The sequence below is a fragment of the Ambystoma mexicanum genome, chromosome 8 (genome assembly GCF_040938575.1).
Source record: "Ambystoma mexicanum isolate Mex_15411 chromosome 8, UKY_AmexF1_1, whole genome shotgun sequence".
Classification (NCBI taxonomy): domain Eukaryota; kingdom Metazoa; phylum Chordata; class Amphibia; order Caudata; family Ambystomatidae; genus Ambystoma; species Ambystoma mexicanum.
This window is the reverse complement of record NC_090929.1, coordinates 1,630,160,267-1,630,182,927: the sequence shown is the minus strand read 5'-3', so window position 1 is coordinate 1,630,182,927 and position 22,661 is coordinate 1,630,160,267. Positions and strand designations below refer to the sequence as shown.

The following is a 22,661-nucleotide window of genomic DNA, read 5'->3' as shown; positions in this document are numbered from 1 at the left end:
GGGGCTTGTGATCAGTGACCACCGTCACCGGCCGTCCCAGCACATACAACCGAAAGTGTCAACATCGCACAGGACCACGAGGACTTCTCTCTCAATTTGGGAATACCGCTGTTCTGTTTCCGTGAGAGCCTTGCGCGTGTATGCAATTGGCCGTATCTCCCCGTCTACGTCCGTCTGGGTAAGAACTGCCCCCAGACCAAACGGGCTGGCATCCAGCACAATTTCTGAGGACAATGACGGGTCGAAGAAGGCCATTGTATCCTCTGCCGTCAGCGCCCCCTCTGACGTCCTCGAACGCGGCCTGCTTGAGGGGTCCACACTGCTAGTTAGCGTCTTTCTTGGTTAGGGTCTGCAGAGGCTCCGCCCGGGATGCAAGATTCCTGATGAACTGGCCACAGTATGTGACCACTCCCAAGACGTTTCGGACCTCGGACACATTCTCCGGGGCCTTGCCTCCATGATATCCTTGATCTTATGAGGATCTGGTGACACACACCCTTCTTTGAATACAAATCTGAAGAATTTGATGGTCCTCTTGTGGAACTCGCACTTGTGCTTATGCAGAGTTAAGTACGAGTGCTTGCAGCTATTCCAGGGTTTTCACCAGTCTGTCCAGGTGCTCCGCCTCCATTTTCGCAAACACCAGGATGTCGTCCCTAATGTTGAGGACACCATCCACGTCACCCAGGGCCCCACGAAGGATATTATGGAAGACCTCTGCCGCACATGATACACCAAAGCTCAGGCGGTTGTACCTATAGAGGCCTTGGTGTGTGGTGAAGGTGGTTATGTACCGAGAGTCCAGATGAAACACCACTTGATGGTACCCAGCCCGAATATCCAGCTTCGAGAAGAAATGCGCCCCATGCAGTTCTGCAATGATGTCATCAATCGTGGGGGTGATGTGTCTTTCACGCTTAATGGCCTTGTTTGGGAGCCTCATGTCCACACAAATCCACACAGAGCCATGTTGCTTGGGTTTTCTTAAAATGACAATCGGAGCCACCCAGGGAGTCGGGCCGTCAACTTTATCGATTATGTCTAGTTCCACCAGGCTGTCCAGCTCTTTATCAACGATATTCCCGCAGATGAAATGGGACTCTGCAGTGTTTCAGTGCAATCGGTTGTATCAATTCATCGATATGCAGCCTCACTGGGTCACCCGCCATGTGGCTAATTCCTTCGAATAGCTGGCTGTATCTTGTCAGAAGCCTCTGCACATCCTCCACGTACACAGAGTATGTAAAACATACGATGCCGAGTGCCTCAGCTGCTACACAACTCAGGAGAGCGTTGCTGCTGATGCTGGTTATGTAGAAATGGGCTTTGATGGACGACCCTCCGTGCTCTATATTAGCTACAGACGCCCCAGCCAGCGGGATCGGCTGCTTGCAGCCAAAGGTAAATTTACGCACCCTCTGCTTCTGTAATTTGGGCGGTGTACCATGGCATCGTAGTGCATCCTCGACATTACATTCACAGACACGCCTGTGTCCACCAGCAGCGGCACCATTGATTTGATCTCTCAGTGGCCCGGAAGTACATGCCGAGCCTATCAAACCAGAGTCTCCATCTCAGTCTGGATGGGGCCCCTGAGATATCAAACTCGGGCATTGGTGTACGTGCCCCCTGCAGGGAGTGCAAAAACTGCATGTGGAGGCGCACAAGCACACCTGGTAGGAGCCGCAACCCTCGCCACCTTGTGCACTAAATGGTGGCCAAAACCGTGTGGTCACCACCGGCTCCTCAGCATGGGAAACGGAGAATGAGAAAAGAAAATGCTCTGCATTCCTCACCGCCTGTGCCGGGGTCGGTTTCCTCACCATGTCGCCACTGTTGCGTGTGGCATGGCCTCTCTCAGGCCCCCGTGAGACCCCGCTGTCATGGAGCACACAATGAGTCGTGCTTACAGTCCGGGCTACAGAGTTGCTCTGTTGCAGTTGCGGAACGCCCCATTTATTTAAAGCACACGCAGCAGAGTTACATCACTCCCCCGTGTGCGGATGCCCTTAAAGGGGCCGCCACCACACCATGGAGCCGTCAGCCTCCACGGACCGCCTCAATTGACTCCACAGGATAGAACCCTCTCCCCTTTTCATAATAACACAGATTGCATCCATAATGTTCTATGGAACACTACTAACACTAGAACATTCTACCAGATCCCGCTATTGCATATTGGGTTGGTGGAAACAGGCGGTATTCCAAATACCACCTGTTGCTACCATTACCTTCATACGTACTGTGAGTCCCTAAGAGTGAAAAACACCTACTTGTAATTTGGTGGAAAAGTCATTTACTAACAGAAGCAATTATTTTGAGGCAATTATTAACATAGGCTTCATTGTCTAGCCCCTTCACCCTCGTAACATCCTCAAACCCCCGAAAGACACCAGAAGCCTTACAGTTCTAAAACTTTGAAATGCAGAAAATGTTCACTTACGAGAAAAGTCCTTGGCATCACCAGTGTTTAAGTAAAACGTTTGGCTCGACGGGGTGACACCGCCAAAAGTATCTGCATAGTGCCCCATCCTCGGGCATCCACCAGAGGGGCAAGGGAAGCCACTGCCCTGCTAAGAGAATAGGGGAGACTGTCAGAGGTGGCCACGCTTCTGGAGGAAAATGATACAAGTTACTGCTCCTAAAACACCCCTACCAAGATTCCATCTATGGAATGTTTCGAAACACATAATAGGACCAACCAGATGCATGGACATGTGGGCGTTGCTAGGGGGGATTAAGGGGGCTATAGCCCCTGATCTTTTGGTTGTAGCCCCGGATAGAATCTCAGGAGCTACAGCCAAAAGACTAGCTAGCCCCCAGTCCCAACAGTTCCGACATCAGCGTAGCCCCAGGTCTTTTCCAGACCTAGCAACTCCCCTGAAGATTTCAGTGCATCATGGACTCTTTCTACAGCTGTGATGGCGGCTCGTGCTTTAAGATCTGCAAATGTACTCTGACATTTTTTAAATATTTATTTTGATCCAGTCCGTGTGTATTCCACCCACCACGTGCTGGACGGTGTGAATGATTCAGGAAACGTCAAAAAACTCTGTGGGTTTAAGGGTAGTGATGGCCTCAAAGATTACAAAGATAAGTAAGCGCAGATGTGCAAATGTGGGCATGGATTTGCGGGGCCCTGAGTGGCAAAAGGTGTGTGATTCCCCCTCTTTATTTGCATAAATAGGATATTACAGAAATGATGTTATGGAATGAGTCTTCAACATGCAACGGTATCATGGGCAGTTAAGTGAAAAACACGTTGCCATGAGTAAGGCAGGAGAGAAATACACTGTAAGGTCCAGGATATGGATACTCACAGTTAATATTTACCTATGTGGAAATATCAGTAGCAGACAGTATGAGCTGAATACCTTAAAAATACTTTTTTGGCTGATACGGCATAGTGAGAAAAAAGGATTTGGCAGGGAGCACACACTTTGGTCCAGCAGAGAAGCCGGGAATTGAGGCCACCCTGCAATTAAGGAATTTGAACACACCCGTTGCTAGATGTAATTGGCAGACATATTGTTTGTAAAATTTATTTTTGAAATCTTTCTTTGAAAATGTCATCTGACTGTTGAAGGCATTGCAAAAATATGGTGATTGTAATTTGCTGCTGTTTTTCTGGGCGTTTCCCACCTGTTTTTATTTCCATTGTGCATATATTTTGCCATATTGTCCAAACTAGTAATATGCATGTATTTCAGAAGCTACAGATAAGGATTATTTTAAATGTCAAAAGAACTAAACTCCAAGCAGTTTCCAAGGATGTCATGTCAAGGTAGGGATGCGCCCTGGGTCAGACAAAGCAGGTTGAGTCTACTGCAGGATTGTGTTATAGTGCGACACAGCCTATTTACCTGGGAGGTCTTGAGGCAGGGAAGTAAGCAATTTTGCAGGTCTTCCAATGCTAACAAAATCGGGCTCAAGTCTTACAAAAAAGTGGAAGGGGGCCTCAATAATATATGCAAAGGCGCGGAGTACATGGGTGCACAGGGCATAGTGTCACCCGTTCTCCTGGACATGCTCATCTAAATCACTGGTTGTGGCAGGGTGTCTGTCTCCTCTCCTGCTGGGTCCAGGCTTGGTGATATGTTAGCATGTATCTTGCAAAATTAGCAAGTGCTGCCTACTTCAAAATGGGACGTGAGCCTCATTACTGGGAGTAGATTGGCCAAAGCGGGAATCCTATAGCAGAATGCTACAAAGACAACCCAGCAGGTTAGGTGACTGTTGCTGAGTTGTTATATGTTTAGACCTTCTAAAGAGAAATAAAGATGGGAAAATAACCTAAAACAAGGCGCTAGTTGCTATAAGTGTGTGAGACGTCACAGTAAAACAACATGTTAGAGACTCTTCCCTAACGTCCCACAATCAAAGGTAAAACTGCCAACGGTGATTGTGGTTTCTGGCAGTGCCTTCCCAAGAGTTCTAAGATACACACTAATCGCTTTATAAACTTTTGAAAGCATGTTAAAACATCAGCTCTCGTTGCACAAGTGGAACAGTAATTGAACAACTTCATTAAATCAGACACCACTGAAATTGTTATCAGAAAATATGATGTTAATCCAATGAGTTGCTTCAAAAGTTGAGTCTACATGTGTTTCGAGCTTTGCTATTCTTCAGGGCACAATGACTAAACCTAAATCATCAAATGCAACTTTTCTTCCATTCAGTAAATTAACAGTATGTAGATGTCTGAAACAGACACTGTCTATTGTTATTTTTGTCTGAATAACTGAATAACTTGTGGTCTATACTTTCAAGATATTAAAAATGTGGGTAATGCATTGTGTAAGTGACCGACCTTCTGGACTTTGGTTATTTTAATGCTCACAAGCGCAGTGATCCTGTCCTAGGACAGCATTATCCTCATAAATGTAGACAGTGTTTACCCGTGTTGTCATGCACGAGTAAAGAAAATCTAATACATGTCAACCTGCTTGGCATCACAGAAGCTGTATTTAAGACCATGCAGCAATTGCTGAATATTGTGGTTTTAAGTCTAAAAGGTTGGTTATTGCACAATTATGACTATGACCACGAAGCCCTGGTCAGCCGCACAGACTGCCTATGCCGCAGGCCAGCCCTGCATGTCTGATTGTGTGTGTGTCAGGGAGTATGGGGTGCTCTTCTTGGTATTCTCACCTAGTGCGCAAGGTAGACACACGCGAGGGCGCACACATGCGCACTGGAAGCTTGCAGGGTGGCCACCCACCCCTCCCCCTTTGCATCCACTTACACCACGACCTGCACTGTTCCTCTGCACTTTACCCAAATGCAGAAAACTGTACTCAATGCAAATAACATCAGCATCTCAACAAGGCGCACATCACCTGCTAGGGACTGGTACCCACTCTGTTATTGTTCTGTTATTGTTCTTTTGATCGAGCACATGATCACTTCATCAATAAAAACAAAATGCAGATACATGCAATACACACACACACACACACACACAAGCACACACAAAACTGGCCCCCTCACCTCCCACAAACACATGGTAAATGTCCTTTATTTAAAGAAACAGCAATTATTGGATGCCCTCCTGCCTGAGGGCCAGCATCTTCTTACAGCATAAGTGTCTGCAACATTTGGAGCATCAGATGTTTTGGACTACAAGCTCCACTGTCCATGGCCAGCATAGACATGGAATTCATAGTACAAAACATCTAGAGAGCCACAGGTTGCTATCCTCCGTGTATACAGTGAGGGATTGATTACTCACTGGGTGAATGATCACACAATTTGAGGTTTTGAAACTACTGCACTTTGTTTAAATCCTGTAATTGAAGGATCTGCTCAGATGGCTGGATCATAAAAACGACTTACCGTCTGAAAGGCATCATAGCTGGAGCTCGGGAAGCCAAGAAAGCCATCCTTGCTTACAATGCTCTCCAAATAGTACTGGTGGCTCCGCAGGTGGTTGCACGCCACAAAGTCCCGTGTCCCTGCAAGAACAAGTAGCCACATAATGAAAGACGTCACAGGAAACATCTCATTCAGGTTTAATATCTAGAGCACATGCCTCCAAGAAGATGAGGAGAATGACCGGAGACTGGGATTATGAGTTCTCTGCGCCGTTTATTTCCGCACGCATGAAGGTGGCATACCGCAGGGGAAACCAGCAGTAGCAGACATTCTGAGCAAGAGGGCTGTAAAATATGACACACAAGGCCACCCCCACCCAAGAGCTTTCCTGCCCAGGTTCTGTCTGCCAAAAGCCTGCAATTCCAAACACCCAGGCGTTGAGGATCAGAAGGATGGGTTTAGATGGGAAATCCAAGGGGCTGGGGATTTCCTCATTAAAGGAAGGGAGCTTACTTTAAATCAAAACCTAGTAGCAAAATGGACCAGACAGCACAATGTGTGCCATGCTGTAGAGAGACTGTTGGTCCCGAGTATAAACAGTTCTATAAAGTAGGGTTCCTGAGCCTCGACCACAGGATAGTGTCCAGAAAGTCGCTCAAATCTCTGGGAAGTAAAGTGCCCCATGGCATCTCTTACAGCATGGTGGGCTCAGGTCCTCAGAGACCCTGATTGTAGCTCATCATCATCTGTGCCTACGCCGTGTCTCCTCCTGGGATGGTCGGCCCTTTGGTGGTCATGTTGGCCCCTTAGGTCCTCATGGTTTGGAATGGGTATATGCGTGTTCCCCCCTCACCCCTGGGTCCTATGGGTTGCTTTTAGCTGTACCACCTGGGACAATTCTTGGGTGAACCCCCTCCCTGCCTGTTTATGGCTAGAATGGTTCACCCCTCTACCTATGTGCTAATGCCATAGTGTTGGGGTACAGCTGATGGTTTGCTCAATGCCACCGTAATTTGAACCCATACCATTCTAGTATTGCTAATGAACGGGATATAGCACCCCTGTCTCGCTCAGCTACCTTACATAGACCTCCCCTTGCTGGCTTCAGCAAGCATCCTAGTTCTCTCTGACTGGCCCCCGTTAGCTGATCTCCCAGTTACACAGCAGGCTATAAGAGGATATAGCATCCCTGTCTCGCTCAGCTACCTTACATGGATAGACCTCCCCTTGCTGGCTTCAGCAAGCATCCTAGTTCTCTCTGACCTGCCTGGCAGGCTGATCTCCCAGTTACTCAGCAGGCTATAAGAGGATATAGCATCCCTGTCTCGGCCAGCTACCTCACATGGATACACCTCCCCTTACTGGCTTCAGCAAGCATCCTAGTTCTCTCTGACCTGCCCCCGCCAGCTGATCTCCCAGTTACTCAGCAGGCTATAAGAGGATATAGCACCCCTGTCTCGGCCAGCTACCTTACATGGATACACCTCCCCTTACTGGCTTCAGCAAGTATCCTAGTTCTCTCTGACCTGCCTGGCTGGCTGATCTCCCAGTTACTCAGCAGGCTGTAAGAAGATATAGCACCCCTGTCTCGCCTAGCTACCTTGCATGGATAAATCTTCCCTTACTGGCTTCAGCAAGCATCCTAGTTCTCTCCGACTGGCCCCAGCTAGCTGATCTCCCAGTTACTCAGCAGGCTATAAGAGGATATAGCACCCCTGTCTCGGCCAGCTACCTTACATGGATACACCTCCCCTTACTGGCTTCAGCAAGTATCCTAGTTCTCTCTGACCTGCCCGGCTGGCTGATCTCCCAGTTACTCAGCAGGCTATAAGAGGATATAGCACCCCTGTCTCGCTCAGCTACCTTACATGGATGCACCTCCCCTTACTGGCTTCAGCAAGCATCCTAGTTCTCTCTGACTTGTCCCTGCCAGCTGATCTACCAGTTACTCAGCAGGCCCTTGACCTTGGCCTGGATTCTTCCCAGGGTGCATCATCACTGTTCATCCTGAGAGCTGATCTCTTTCTGGTCACTTACTCTGCCCCAGTGATCCTGTGAGTGCTTACACTCCAGTTATTGCCTCCACCTCCCCATTCTTGCTCCTTCACCACCTCCAGCTTCAGCTTCTACTCCCCCAACCCCTGCTTTTGCTCAACATTCTCCTCCTCCAACCCCTCCCTTTCCTTCTTGTTCTCTCATCCTGCCCTTGCCCTAACTTCCCCAACTCCAACCTTTCTCCAGCATCCCCTTTGTCTGCAATGCCATCTCTCGGGAACCCTGTACCCTACCCCCACAGAACCAGTAGAGAATTATTGCCTTTTACACAATGGCTGACCTACTCCTCTCTTGCCTGACTCTTCCTCCTCAGGTGAGGGATGGTCTCTACTGGTTTAATTTGTGTTCCATTGTTAGTGTCAGAGAGGAGAGACGCGGCCCATTCCTGATTTAGTGATCTACTTGGGAAGTTCATGCCAAACTGGCTCTTTAAAGTCTTATTGTTAGCTTTTGATTGAGTGCTAGAGTTTGCGATTGCGCACCTAGTGCCAATGCCTGATCACTGTCTCTGTCACATTTTTCGCTTTAGAGTTCGGTCTGCGATCGATGGTGGGCTTTGTCCTCAAGCACACGCGAGCTGTGACTTCCACTCAATGCGTGGCCTTGATAACCTTAAGCGGTGCATGTGTCTGTCTCTCGGCTCCCTGGGCATGTGTATGTAAGCTTAATACCATGACTTTGGATTCTCTGTCACAATAGGTAGAGTAGATGGCTGCCTGCATTTTGGAATGAATGCAACCCTGCGATTGGGACCTACCCACCATTCCAATTGGATTTTGAGGGCGTCTAAACTGGATAACCTGTTAAAAAGATTCTCATTTGAAAGTCTGCAGTTTGGTCAACCACTTTTGCTTGATTCGACCAGATACCCATACTTATAGATCTATATGTGTATGTGGGGGTAAGGGAGTAGGAAGATGGTGGCCAGGTATAGAAGGTAGGGGTTTGACGTAGGGAGGTGTGACATGCATGGACCCCCACACCGAAAAGAAAGGTTGAATTCAGGTCGGCCAATAGTCGTCAAGCTAACTGCAGATGTGCAAATGAGTCTTCAAAACAATGTCGAACCCATGGGTTCTATATGATTTGATCAAGGAGATTTTGGTGAATCCAAATCCATCGAATTTTGTTTTTTTCTTTTAAACCATTTGGCCACAAAAGGTATGTGGGGTGAGACCCCCTCCACCTCACCCCGCAGCTCCCACTAGTCCCCCACACCTTAATTATTACAGTGACCCACCCCCCACATTTCTTTGCTGCCAAAAACATTTGATGGATTTGGCTTCAACCAAATCTCCTCCGATGAAACCCCCTATCCCGAACCCATGACTGAACCTCCACCTCGGGAATGGCTATATGAGTCCTCTCTCTGCTATAGTGAGAACCATCCTGGTGCTCTGTTAGATTGACCAGCCAAGTTCCAATCCCTGGGGTTCCGTGCCTTCTGGAAAGCATAGACCCCACGCTTGAGCCCTACCGGGCGTTATGGACCCATAAAAGGTATGAAATGTCCTTGATCTACAGGACCCATAATACCAAGTAGTGCCATCGAACATGGTCTATAAAGCTTAATTGGAACGTTGGAGAGTACAGTGGCATAGGGAAATAATTAAGCAATAAGCCCCAAGCAGGAGGTGCATTTCCGCATCAGTTTATGCCCCGGGCCAATAGTTACTGAAGCAGTAATGCCCCCCACTGCTTGGGGCTTATTGCTATTAGTATTTTCCGGCCCGTAAAACCGGAGTTTTATAATCTTTTTTTCAGTTGCACGACAGCGATGGCATTTTGCAACTGAGAAAAGAAAAAAAGAAAAATAAATGGCTGCCATGGAACGGGGAGAAGAGACTATACGTAGTCCCTTCTTCCTTTCCTTGATGGCCATTGAAAAAACAAACATAAAGGTTTCAAAATAAAGAATGACCACCATGAAACAGGAGAAGGGACTATATCTATTTTTGGCATTGGCTGCTGTGGAAAGGGAGAAGGGACTAAATATAGTCCCTTCTCCCTTTCCACAGCAGCCAATGCCAAAAATAAAAAAATAAAAGCTAAGAAAATGGCCACAATGGAAAGGGAGAAGGGACTAAATGTAGTCCCTTCTCCCTTTCCAAGGGGCCACTCGCGGAAGGAACCCCGGGGCCGCGGCAGTGAGTGAAGCCCTGTCGGGCAGGTAAGGACCCAGCGAGGGCCAATCAAATTATTTGAAACAAGCGGATTGTCTCTTGCCGCGTACTAATGCCTGGTATAAGAGTTCTGTTTCGGCATTCCAATGCCTTTCCTTTGTCATTCCTTGCTTTAAACAGAACATTCTGTACTTATATGTTCTAATGTAGCAAACACTCTCGCTTAGGGGTGTGTGCAGGGCTGGTACGGGTTAACAGTGCTTTATGCCCCCTATAAGGGGATGATTGCTATTCACACCCCGGGGGTATATCCGGGGTGCCAATAGTTGAAATGTTTTTTTTTTGTTCACACTATGGGCTCCACTCGAATTGAGCGAAGCCAATGACCCGGAAAAAAAATATGGCCACTGTCATAAAAAAAGAGACATATAGTCACTATTTCAGCCATGAATGGTACAGATTGCCGGGACTGAAACAAACAGCTCCGGCCCAACAGCTAAATGGGGAGGGAGGGAAGGGGTTGGGTGAGGGCTGTCTTGGAGGGGTGGGAGGAGTATGGGGCATGGGGAGCGAACAAGAAGATGCTCACTGTTGCTTCCCCACAGTCTTCGGTGGTTGGAAAATGCAGACAGTACATTGTTTGTTCTCACCCGCCTTTCCAGCCACCTGATTGGCTGAGTGCTTTCCCCGAGTGCGAACACAAATAATGACTTCCTCCCAAGGTGGCTCTACCTTTGCTTGCCCCTATTAACATAGGCTGAGGGTTCTTAACACCTATATTGTGCAATTATTGCTTAAATGCAGTTATCTCTGCAGAGGAATTTGTGCCATCTGGTTAATTGTACTTACTGTTGGAACTTTTAAAGATAATTTTTAAAACCCTAAATGATCTTTGGAACTGGAGGCACCTAAGAACCCATTTTCAACAATCCTCCAATTTTTACTTTACAGAGGAAACACCAGCACAGTGATATCTTTGACAATGGTGAAGACCCCTGGCTGCTGGACTGTTGGGGAGAATCCTGGCCTGGTGTTGCTACCAAAGTCTCTGCTCCTTCCGGCCTTTCTAAATTAAGAGGCAGGAAAACAAAACAGGTGACGGCTGGACATTTTAGAATACATCTCATCTCTGGCATGGCTCTGGGCAACCCTCCAGATCATCGTTCTTGGGCCGCCAAGCCATTATAAAAGTAAAAAGGCCATATGCAAATCAGGCTTCGCCCAACCCCAAAGGCCCAGAGACCCAAGCTACTCCTCACTGATGACACCTAGGAACATATCTGGGGATGCTTGTGGTCTCGTGCAGAAGGGATGTGACCTAGCAGTTCGGGATGGACTCCCCTTTGTGGGTTGGCCTAAGCCTGATTTGCATATGGTCTTTCCCCTTTCTGTAATGGCTTAGAAGGTGAAGAATAATGATCTGGAGGGTTGCCCAGAGCAATTGCCAGAGGTTTAAGATGCATTCTCAACCTTCCAGCCATCACCTTTTGTTTTGCTAAGTTAAGAGGCAGACAGGAGCAGCAACTTCCTTTTCTGTGGCTTTGCATTTATATTGGCATTATTAGGCAGAGGCAACATGGTGATCATTAATCTGTGGGCATGCTCTCCTTCCTTAGTGCAGCCAGAATTTACATGACATTGGCATCATTATTTTTCTGGCATTTAGAGCAAAGCCAGTATGATGAGTATACTATGTGGCTATATTGGCCTACATTGGTGCAGCCAGCATGGACTTTGTTTCCTTCTGTAATATGGTATTTGTTACTTTCAATATGGGAAAAGGCGCAGGAGTGTGTGTGCTTATTTGGGGATACTGGCATACAGCATGGGCATGATTTCTTGTTATGGGCTGAGGAAACATGAGTATGTTCTCAAGTGGGAATATGGAAAATATTGTGAAAGTGAGCATGAACATGTATGGGCACTACCAGCATGAAAATGTTTTTTCACACTGGAAGAATAGTGCCATATATTGTGGGCAAAGGCATCATGAAAATGCATTGTAAAAAGCTCATGTGCACTATTGCTGACTTGGTAGCTATTGGATGTTTTCATGTGTTGCCCTACAGAACTGAATGTAAACTATATGGATTTTCACCTATTTTTTCACAGAAAGTGTGCTGTAAAAATGCATCATGTCTATCCATTATTTGAACATTGTTCTGAGGGGAAGAAACCCCCTGAGCCACTCTTGGTTGGTAATTGCTCCCTTGCTATGCTTGTTTCCTCCAGCATATTCATAGGACATGTTTACACCCTCCCAGTTAAAAGACTCACCAGCCACCACTGGTGAAAACACACAACAGTATTCAAAGGAATGCTTTTAAAGAGCATCATTATAGCAACACAATGCGTATCATGCCCTTAGAGAGCAAAGCTGCCTCTCAAGCATCAGCTGACATATCTTACCTCTCCAGATGCCATCGATATCAACAATGGTAGAGATAACGTTCTTGTTACATCCCGGCATGTGCACCCCTCCATTGGGGAAGAAATCAAGATGGCCGACTAGCTGGCTCGTTCCCAAACCTGGAATATCATCAGTCGTGATGAGTGAGGAAATGCAAAAGAGCTGATGCACACAGTGTCAACATTCTGAACCAGCATGGACACTTACCTAGATTGGGAATCATTGGGCCAGAGTCAGTGTGTATAACATCAACCAAGACTGCATCCGAGGGATCTAATCGGACGTCAGTCGGAGTCCCCTGGAAGTAGGGCCTGGCGGGATCCAAAGCTGGATGATGGAGAGCATATTCCTCATGAGAACAGACATGTGCACCAATATCTGGTCACTGAAAAGCACAGTTTTATTTGGATCACTTATATATCTATCAGCTGGTGGCCAGGCCCACCCTTCCTCGGATCCAGCATAACACCCTGCTATCGAGTTCCTTTACTGAATCGTGCGTGCAGTCGTCGAGCATTGCGCAATTCCTTGAGTCTCTCCATTCAATACTGCTCCCACAAACTGTTGAAACCAATGTTCTTTAATTAAATCAATAAATATTTCGTCCTTGAATGGTTGTATTGGTTTTCCATGTCTAGCCCTCCCTAGGACCACACAATGGGCAATGACTGGCTGGTGGCAGGATCAGAAGAACGTGCCTGATGCCATGGGGCTAGTGAAGGGTAGCCAACCTGTGAGCCTCAAGAGGTTATGGCCTACAACTCCCATCAGCCCCAGCTTCCATGGTCTGGGGTGAGTGACTATAGCACTAGTGGGTCATAACATCTAGAGGGTTGCTAATTGGCTATTCCAGGGCTGAGAGCTCTGTTCTCATCAGCTGAGCATACTGGGGACCAGAGATGTGTTTCTGCCAATAGGAGCGGCTGTTCCACTCATTAGGGGTATTCCCCACATTCTTGGAGGCTTTGCACCTCTGGGTGGTGCCAGGTGCTTCATGATTCATTTCCCCATCACACAGATGCCATCTCGTTCCTATCCCTGTGCAGCTAAGTCCATCTCGCTAATGTATGCACGCCTGCTCTGAGCTGAAGATAGTCATGCAGTTGGATTACCGCCCCGCCTATCGGATGAAAACCATGCCTGGCCCTTTCACTTCCACTTCATCATCAGTCTGTTATTCATGACACTGTATTTCTAGACCTATTATCTATAATTGGTATTGATTGATTTATTTCTCTGCAATAATAAAGCCACAAGAAGTATGTTTCTGCATGTAATCATTAGTTGTTGAGAGACATTGTTGAGCGTAAACAATTGCCACATCGTAGTAACGCAAGATAGTGTTAAGTCTCAATGGCCGGTAACACAAGACAATGAATGCCCCCTCATCTGTAAGACTAACAATGCACACCTTCACATAAATGTACCAGTCTCCGCATGTACTAGTCTCAATGTCCACATGGTCAGCAATAGATAAGTCTACCCACATATGCCCACTAACAGGAATGCCTAGTCCCAAGAAGCCCAGTAACATGTATGGCCAGTGCCCACATTGTCCAGAACCAGAAGGCCAATCACTACACTGCCCAGTTACAGATATGGCCATTGCCAAAATGGTTCTACGTTATTTCGCCGCGGTATTTTTCATCGCAGGTTTTTTCATTGCCGTTTTTTTTTTTTTGTTTTTTTTTATTGGGTGGTTTACCTCCAAAGCCCCCCCTTTTTTTATTCCCTTACACCCACAACCGCATATTTAATTTTTTAACCCCCCCAAAAAAAAAAGTTTTTTTTCGAAATTAAAACGGCGATGAAAAATACTGCGGTGAAATGCGTGTATACCGCCGAAATATGCACTATAAGGAGCCTCCACCCCCTGGCAAGTTCAAATAAGGATCAAATATCTACTTCAGGGAAGGGACCAACATATCTGCACATGTTTTGGACACCAGGATTTGTCATGTTCTGAGTAAGTGTTCACACAGTTGACGCGCTGAGAAAAGAATATCCAGAGCCATTTAGTGTATGTCTTGCTTTATTTCCGTTCCACGCCCCTACGCGGTGCATGTGCCTGCTACGTTCACACGTTGATTGATGCGCACGTTGCGAGCGTCTGCAGGATATAGTTAACTCCGTCGTGCCCGTGCCCGGGACATGACATCTCCCCATGGCAAACAAAGTACCTTCCGGAATACATTTGCTCCTTGTTCTGAATCTCCTCAATAAGAGATGCCGGCCTTCTAATGCATCGAATTGGGAGAGAAGGCACGTCTTTCTGCTCGCTTCTACCTCCTATTTCCTGGTCACCTGCCAAGGTGTCTTCAGATGACTCCTCCAGGGAATCTCCTCCTTCCTCTCCATGATATCGCTTAAGAGATGAAATAATGTGGGTAACCACTCGATCAGGCGACCTCGCAGTCACCATCGCCACAGTTAACTCCGTCGTGTCTGGGACACAAAAGTATTGACCTCATCATTTTCCTATAATTCATGGAATTCATTGAAGTGCTCTGCGATCATCCTTACCACCTCCTCTGCTTACTGACGGGCTTGGGTTAATCTCCATCAAATAGCCAGGAGTGGATTCACTGAATCAAAAACGGTGGTTACCGGGGCATGATCTGAAATCGCTATCACATCTATCTCAGTCTGTGGAAGGTGGGATGACAGCTCTGCAGTAGTAAATAAAGAATCCGGCCCACAGTGAGAACTGTGTAGAGTAAAATGTGTAATCGAAATCCCAGCCGTGCAGAGCTTTCCAGATATCCGTGAGAGAAAGGGCCTCCACCATAGCCTGCATTACTCTAAAGCTCTTCAGCTTTGCCAGCTGAGGCCTCCACCATAGCCTGCATTACTCTAAAGCTCTTCAGCTTTGCCAGCTGAGGCCTTCGCCATAGCCTGCATTACTCTAAAGCTCTTCAGCTTTGCCAGCCAAGTGACCTCCACTGTAGCCTGCATTACCCTACAGCTCTTCAGCTTTGCCAGCTGAGGCCTCCACCATACCCTGCATTACCCTAAAGCTCTTCAGCTTTGCCAGCTGAGGCCTCCACCATACCCTGCATTACTCTAAAGCTCTTCAGCTTTGCCAGCCGAGGCCTCCACCATAGCCTGCATTGCTCTAACGCTCTTCAGCTTTGCCAGCTGAGATCTCCACCATAGCCTGCATTGCTCTGAAGCTCTTCAGCTTTGCCAGCCAAGTGACCTCCACCATAGCCTGCATTACCCTAAAGCTCTTCAGCTTTGCCAGCTGAGGCCTCCACCATACCCTGCATTACCCTAAAGCTCTTCAGCTTTGCCAGCTGAGGCCTCCACCATACCCTGCATTACTCTAAAGCTCTTCAGCTTTGCCAGCCGAGGCCTCCACCATAGCCTACATTACTCTAAAGCTCTTCAGCTTTGCCAGCTGAGGTCTCCACCATAGCCTGCATTGCTCTGAAGCTCTTCAGCTTTGCCAGCCAAGTGACCTCCACCATAGCCTGCATTACCCTAAAGCTCTTCAGCTTTGCCAGCTGAGGCCTCCACCATACCCTGCATTACCCTAAAGCTCTTCAGCTTTGCCAGCTGAGGCCTCCACCATACCCTGCATTACCCTAAAGCTCTTCAGCTTTGCCAGCTGAGGCCTCCACCATACCCTGCATTACTCTAAAGCTCTTCAGCTTTGCCAGCCGAGGCCTCCACCATAGCCTACATTACTCTAAAGCTCTTCAGCGTTGCCAGCTGAGGCCCCCACAATAGCCTGAATTACTCTAAAGCACTTCTGCTTTGCCAGCCGAGGCCTCCACCATAGCCTGTATTACTCTAAAGCTCTTTAGCTTTGCCAGTCAAGGCCTCCACATTAGCCTGCATTACTCTAAAGCTCTTCTGCTTTGCCAGCCGAGGCCTCCACCATAGCCTGCATTACTCTAAAGCTCTTTTTTCCTTTGCCAGCCAAGAAGCCTCCACCGTAGCCTGCATTACTCTAAAGCTCTTCAGCTTTGCCAGCCGATAACATTCTCATTATAAACGTTTCCTGATGAGAATAGCCACCCCACTGGGGGGCATACATAGGCTAAGTCGCCCATTCGCAAGTCAGCTTTTCAGACTCTGAATCACTAAGATGCGACCTCTTGCACTAAGGTGATGGCGCAGTCCTCTCTGTAAAGGTTGGTATGTACTTGTGCTCTTTTGACCGGGTAGGTCAGGCCCTGAATCTATCATGTGGTGGTTTTAAGGACGCCTAGAGCTGGCCCTTGCGATAGTTCATCAGCCATTGAAATCTAGCCCGAGGAGCGGACATCCAAAAGCTCAGTTTAAAGTCCATCTTTACTCAACCAGACACCACAAGAGTAAAACATATATACAAACTTGCATGTGGATGGAGGTGTGCTAAAGAGAAATGGCACAGGGACAGGCAAACATTCCCAGTATAATACCGGAGAGAACCAACCTATCAACACCAGTCGGCACCCCACCCAACTAACCAAAGCCAAAGTCTCATTGCCGCTGGCACTAGAATGGTGGTATAACTGAAAAGCACCCATAATTGAGAACCTGCATGAACTCCAATCCGTATAGCCAAATAAGAGTCAAGACAGCATCTTCCAGTGGAACAGCTGTGTTGGGATGCATCAGGGATGGAATTCTGATGCGGCCCCCTCCCTTTGCATGTCTTCAAAAAGTGGTCTCCATGTGGCCTAATGCCACAGTATGAGTGGTCTAATGTCACAGTATTAGTGGTCTCTGTGTGGTCTAATGTCACAGTATGAGTGGTCTCCATGTGATCTAATGTCACAGTATGAGTGGCCTCCATGTGGACTAATGCCACAGTATGAGTGGTCTCCATATGGTCTAATGTCACAGTATTAGTGGTCTCCATGTGGACTAATGTCACAGTATGAGTGGTCTTCATGTGGTCTAATGTCACAGTATTAGTGGTCTCTGTATGGTCTAATGTCACAGTATTAGTGGTCTCCATGTGGTATAATGCCACAGTATGAGTGGTCTTCATGTGGTCTAAAGTCACAGTATTAGTGGTCTCTGTGTGTTCTAATGTCACAGTATTAGTGGTCTCCATATGATCTAATGCCACAGCACTAGTGGTCTCTGTGTTGTGAAATGTCACAGTATTAGTGATATCCGTGTGGTCTAATGTCACAGTATTAGTGGTCTCCATGTGGTATAATGCCACAGTATGAGTGGTCTCCATGTGGTCTAATGTCACTGTATTAGTGGTCTCCATGTGATCTAATGCCACAGTATGAGTGGTCTCCATGTGGTCTAATGCCACAATATGAGTGGTCTCCATGTGGTCTAATGTCACAGTGTTAGTGGTCTCTGTGTAGTCTAATCTCACAGTATGAGTTGTCCCATGTGTTCTAATGCCACAGTGTTAGTGGTCTCCATGTGGTCTAATGTCACAGAATTAATGGTCAATATGTGGTCTAATGTCACAATATGAGTGGTCTCCGTGTGGTCTCATGCCACAGTATTAGTGGTCTCCATGTGGTCTAATGTCACAGTATTAGTGGTCCCCATTTGGTCTAATGCCACAGTATTGATGTAATGCTGTAGTGCATAGTGATCATCGAAGGACACATTCTTTTTTGGAATCATTAGTTTTATTTCAAGTGACCAGAGGAAAATTCACTTCTCCAGAAAACATTTCCAGGTCACAGAGATCATGCAGGAGGAATACTGATTGGTGTATATTGGTTGTTATATCCACTTCAGCAGATCCAGTTGTTTCGTGGCATGAAGGATATCTTTCACTTGCTCAAAATGGAGCATGCAAAAGATGCAATCTCTCTGTTCTCCTTTCAAGACTGATCTTCTCCTGTGCAATAATCTGTGGGCTCTTTAAATTTCTGAGAGCCCAATGATGTGCTGGCCCAACATTAGAGAAAGGAATGTATTAAGGAATGGCACATTTGTGCCCTGCGTTCTTCAGGGATGCTGTTGATCTGGAGGTGTTTTTTTGCGACTCCTATTCTTGACATTGTCCTCTTCAAGTTCCTTAGCTCAGGGGCAACGCGTTTGTCTTGGAAGCAAGACAATGCAGTGCCACACAGTTTCAAATCCCGATCCCGTGCATAGAAAACAATCTCTGGTATTAAGCGTGTTTGAAAAGAACAATCTTAATTATAATTATAACATCTTCTCTTCCCATCTGGTGACTGACAACCATCCTCACCTTAAAGCTACTCAGATTGCCTTTAATGCTGTGTCATGTCTAATCGGAACTTGTCAATGTTCTCACTAATCTGGCTCCTGAAGGACTTCAGAGTGTTCAGCTCAGCCATAAGCCCTGCCAGTGATCATTTGGATGTGACCTTCGTGTGGCAACATGGAGTGTGTCTTCCTATTGTTGCCCACTGTCAGACGCAGTGAGTTGTTGTTTGGGCTGCCTTGGGATTGCCAGAAGTGCGTAATGGACCACCAGATGAATGTGTTTGTTTAGACTTGTATCAGTTCACAGGGGTTTAGGGAGTGTGCTGACTCCTGGCTTGTCTCATCTTCATCTATCCTTGTACAAGTGTGGTGTGTCATTAATTGCCTTGGCCATCTGGTGATCACTCACTCTGCAGACCACAGTGAGGGACAGTCCACGTTAGAGTAGAGCACTGTTTGTAAACACTGTCAGTGCTTGAGCATAGAGCCCTATATCCCAGCTTCATATGAGGTCCAGGAGGCCAACAATTGGCAGGAGTCATGGAGCTGGTTGTTAAGTGACCTCAATTCAGCACTCCAACTAAGTCAATGCTAAGTATGGGATGCCCAAGGGAAGCCCTTAATTCTATAATATTATGACAAGTTCATAGATCTGGATGATAAACCCTTGTATAACGCCCCTCTTTGAATCCCCCTGACCTCACTGAGCCAAGAAGTAGGTTTATTTTGCAAATTAAAAGATTTATTTGAAAAATTAAACATATATATCACACTTTTATAAATAAATTACTATTTGATAGCACACTTATGAATATGCCAGTGATCAACAATGGATAATATTACACTAGTACACTTTTTTAATTACTTAGGAGTTGGTATAGAGAGGATAAAGTAGCTGAGAATGCTTTTATGGTTTCAAGGAAATGCAATGATGGGAAAAGAATGCAGCACAGAAATAAACTGAGATGGTTTCCACAAGAGATCATATGATCACTTTTTCTTTTGACAATTCACTTTTGACAGCACACAATTTTCAGGAATACAATCAAATGCAATACCAATTCAGTTCCCCCTTAGCAAGCTCAGAGCAACAGGGATGATTCTAAAACACGAGCAAGAATACTTTAAATGGGATTTGCAAAGAAGTGAAAATATGCTAAAAATGATTTTAATTCCCTATAGGAGATTCAGGGTAGGTGACAGCTACTTTGAATGAGTTCAGGTCAACACTAGAAATTAATCAGGAATGATTATCAGATTGAAAACCAATTTCAGCAGTTGCAAGCAAAAGACAGCGATTTTTTAACGTGTGGTAAAACTGAGCCAAATTGCAATTCGCTGCACTTTTTCTGAGTGCGTCGAACGTGATTACGGAAAAACTATAAGGAGTAGAAAGTCGGTTTTGGGCTTGTTGGAAAGCTTAGATTCTTAGCTTTAGGTTGACAGTTAAATCTCGTTCCTATGGTTCAAAAGATATGGACGATGTAGTGGAGGTAGATTCTCAGAAATAAAGTAAGATTAAAATGACAAATGACACTTTCACAGGTTTGAAATTACAGAATGAACACACGATTTCTATGCAGTTCTAAATAGGTGGAAATGGTTTGAATTAGATTATTTTAAACCAAGAGATTGGTTTTGCACAGCTCTGGCTGGATACTCACTCCTAATTTTGGAAGGAATGGGCCTCGTCCCAGATCTGGTCAACAGGTTTAGCTGCGGTTCTCTGCTCTGCTGGTCTGGATCTCTGGTTCGGGCAAAAGTTCTGGCACTGCACAGCGGTCTCGTCTGGGTCTGGTCTTCTATCGGCACTGCACGGCGGTCTGGATACAGCTCTGCTTTCTGGGTTCTGGCACAGGGTTCTATCCAGAAGCAAACAGCTCACCCCAGCTGTTGAATAGTTTGGTTAGGTGGCTGGATTCTGAGGCCTGCTGAAAAGGATTCAGCTTTTGGTTCAGGCCTCTCTGCTTCAAGTTCTGGAGCCTATCTGGAGTCTATGGTCCTTCTGGATATTGTCTGGTCTGGCAAAGTGCTTCGCAAGAAAGTGAAAAATATCTGTGTCTCCTTGGGTCTCAGTGGCTCTTTTATATGTCTTTTGAAAGTGGGTGGGAAGGCTGACTTTCTATGCCCAACCCTCTGAGGATCCTGATAGGCTATAGGATTCTCTGTCGCCTGACTGGGGAACTGAATTGTGAGTCACCTGGCATCCTTTTTATGGCATACAGAAAGAACACTCCCCTTGTCACTTTGCACACAAATCTATTTTTGACTTAAATGCATATTTATCTATGTACAATTTTTCTGATATTATATGTCCAGTTAACATATTTTCTGTAGCACCAAACCATCTGATCCCTGTCTTTGTAAGATGTTGTGTTCACTTCTGACAGAATTCTGCCTTTTTCATCCAGAACACAACCTCTAAACTTTTCCAGAATTTACACAAATGTGCGCAAGGAATATGGGCATCAGATGATGAAGTGTCAGATTTTTAACATATACATTTGGAGTAATATCTTATTTTCTGCTACTACCCCCCAGAACATACCACAGAGTCCTAACACCTCTTAAAATGTGCACAGTAAAATCACAGGAATCATGATATTATTGATATAATTTTGAAAATTATGTACTATGAATTATCCATCTTTCTAAAATTATGCTCTGGCCCAGATGGGTGTGGTTTAGGTCCCAAAGCACATGGGGAATTCCTCGTTCGTCCCCGCCTCCAAGCTCAGCTGGCTCACAGAGGCAGTGCCCCTCCCATTTCCTTCCAAGAGGAAGCCATTTACGACCCCCTGATATAACATTTGCCTGAGCCAAGGAAAGTTCATTGTTCTGTTTCCTGCAGTCCCACGTAGTCCTCCCCCGATTCAATCAGAGAGTTGTGATCTCCTTTTGGTGGGGGAAGCAGAATGCAGCCAGGCCTGTGAATGCAGTTGCTGGGCAAGTTTCAACTCCTGTCAGGGGTAGTTGCGGGCAAAATTCAATCTCTTTAAACCAGGCTTCAGCCAAATGTCACTTTTGTTCCAGTTTTTCTTCATTCAAATCAAACTTACAATTTTGACACATGCAACTAGAACGCTGATTCTAAGTTCAAAACTATGACATTTAAACAGTTGCAACCTATGTGACACTCAAAAGTAGGTCACTCATTTATTTTAAACATTTCAATTTTAGTGGCATAAGTCCAATTTCACTTAAGTTGCTGACATCCACAGCTCAGCCAGTTTTGTTATGAACATTATTTTAGGCTCTTCATCTTTCCAGATTTGGTATGCACACAAGACTTCATTCTACCAGGCGTCTGCTGGTGTTCAGTAAGATTTTTGAATATCTTGTAATGTTTGAAATAGGCATTTTGAGCTTGCATTCAGAGAAACAAAGGTGATTTGAAAGCGCTTTTTGAGCTAACGGGCACTGCAGTTTTTCCTTTGGCACCACGTTTCACTCATGGCACTTCTGGCCCATCACACTCGTACTGGTGGGTGGCAGGTCAGGTGACCATTTTGGTGTGTGCAAAAACTGCGCAGTTTTCCTGGATTCTGGCGCTAATGTGGGCTTTTCGGCCATCTTGGATTTTCTAAGCCCACAGCACCAAATGTTGCAGCATAATAACTTGAACGTGGGTCGATACACCTAACATGTTCCTGAGAAATAGCACCAGGAAAACTGTGATTAGGAATCTTATGTTCTTCCAGCTAATACCCTGCACTTATTGCCCACTGGCAGAGGATTGTATTGAAGAGGAGCGTCCTGCGCTCTCCTAAAAAGACATCCCACCGGAAGCGAACACAAACTGTGGTCCTGCACCAGCAACACTGTCCTGTGGTGCATGAGATCATGTGCTTAGCCTTTCACCAATAGGTTGGTGATGTTCCATAAAATAAAGTCCACCTGACTTCTCTGCACCCTTTGAAGTCACGCAGATGAACCCAAGAATGCTCCGGTACCTGACAAGCACTGTGGCGCCCAGAGGTCAGTTGATACTCCCACAGCCCTAAGGCACACTGACCCTTTGAAATCATGGCTTCAGGAGATAAACTACACAGGTGCTAAGGTGAGGGGGAAGGAAGAGTGGGAAAGGGAAGGGGACCATGGCTGCCAAGGCA

At 46.2% G+C, this 22,661-nt stretch overlaps 1 protein-coding gene across 2 annotated transcripts in view; it reads right to left on the bottom strand.

Annotated features, from left to right (window-relative positions):
* The window catches only part of LOC138473263 (pancreatic triacylglycerol lipase-like), a 241,481-nt gene that overhangs the window by 71,979 nt on the left and 146,841 nt on the right, over positions 1-22,661 (bottom strand). The window contains exons 7-10 of one of the 2 annotated variants that reach the window (XM_069611902.1): positions 12,613-12,732; positions 12,405-12,524; positions 5,839-5,957; positions 2,444-2,570 (exon numbers count right to left, since the gene is read on the bottom strand). In XM_069611902.1, the coding sequence (XP_069468003.1) occupies positions 2,444-2,570; positions 5,839-5,957; positions 12,405-12,524; positions 12,613-12,732 (486 nt within the window). Of the gene's footprint in view, positions 1-2,443; positions 2,574-5,838; positions 5,958-12,404; positions 12,525-12,612; positions 12,733-22,661 lie in introns of both variants that reach the window. The other variant, XM_069611901.1, reaches the window with a different exon arrangement.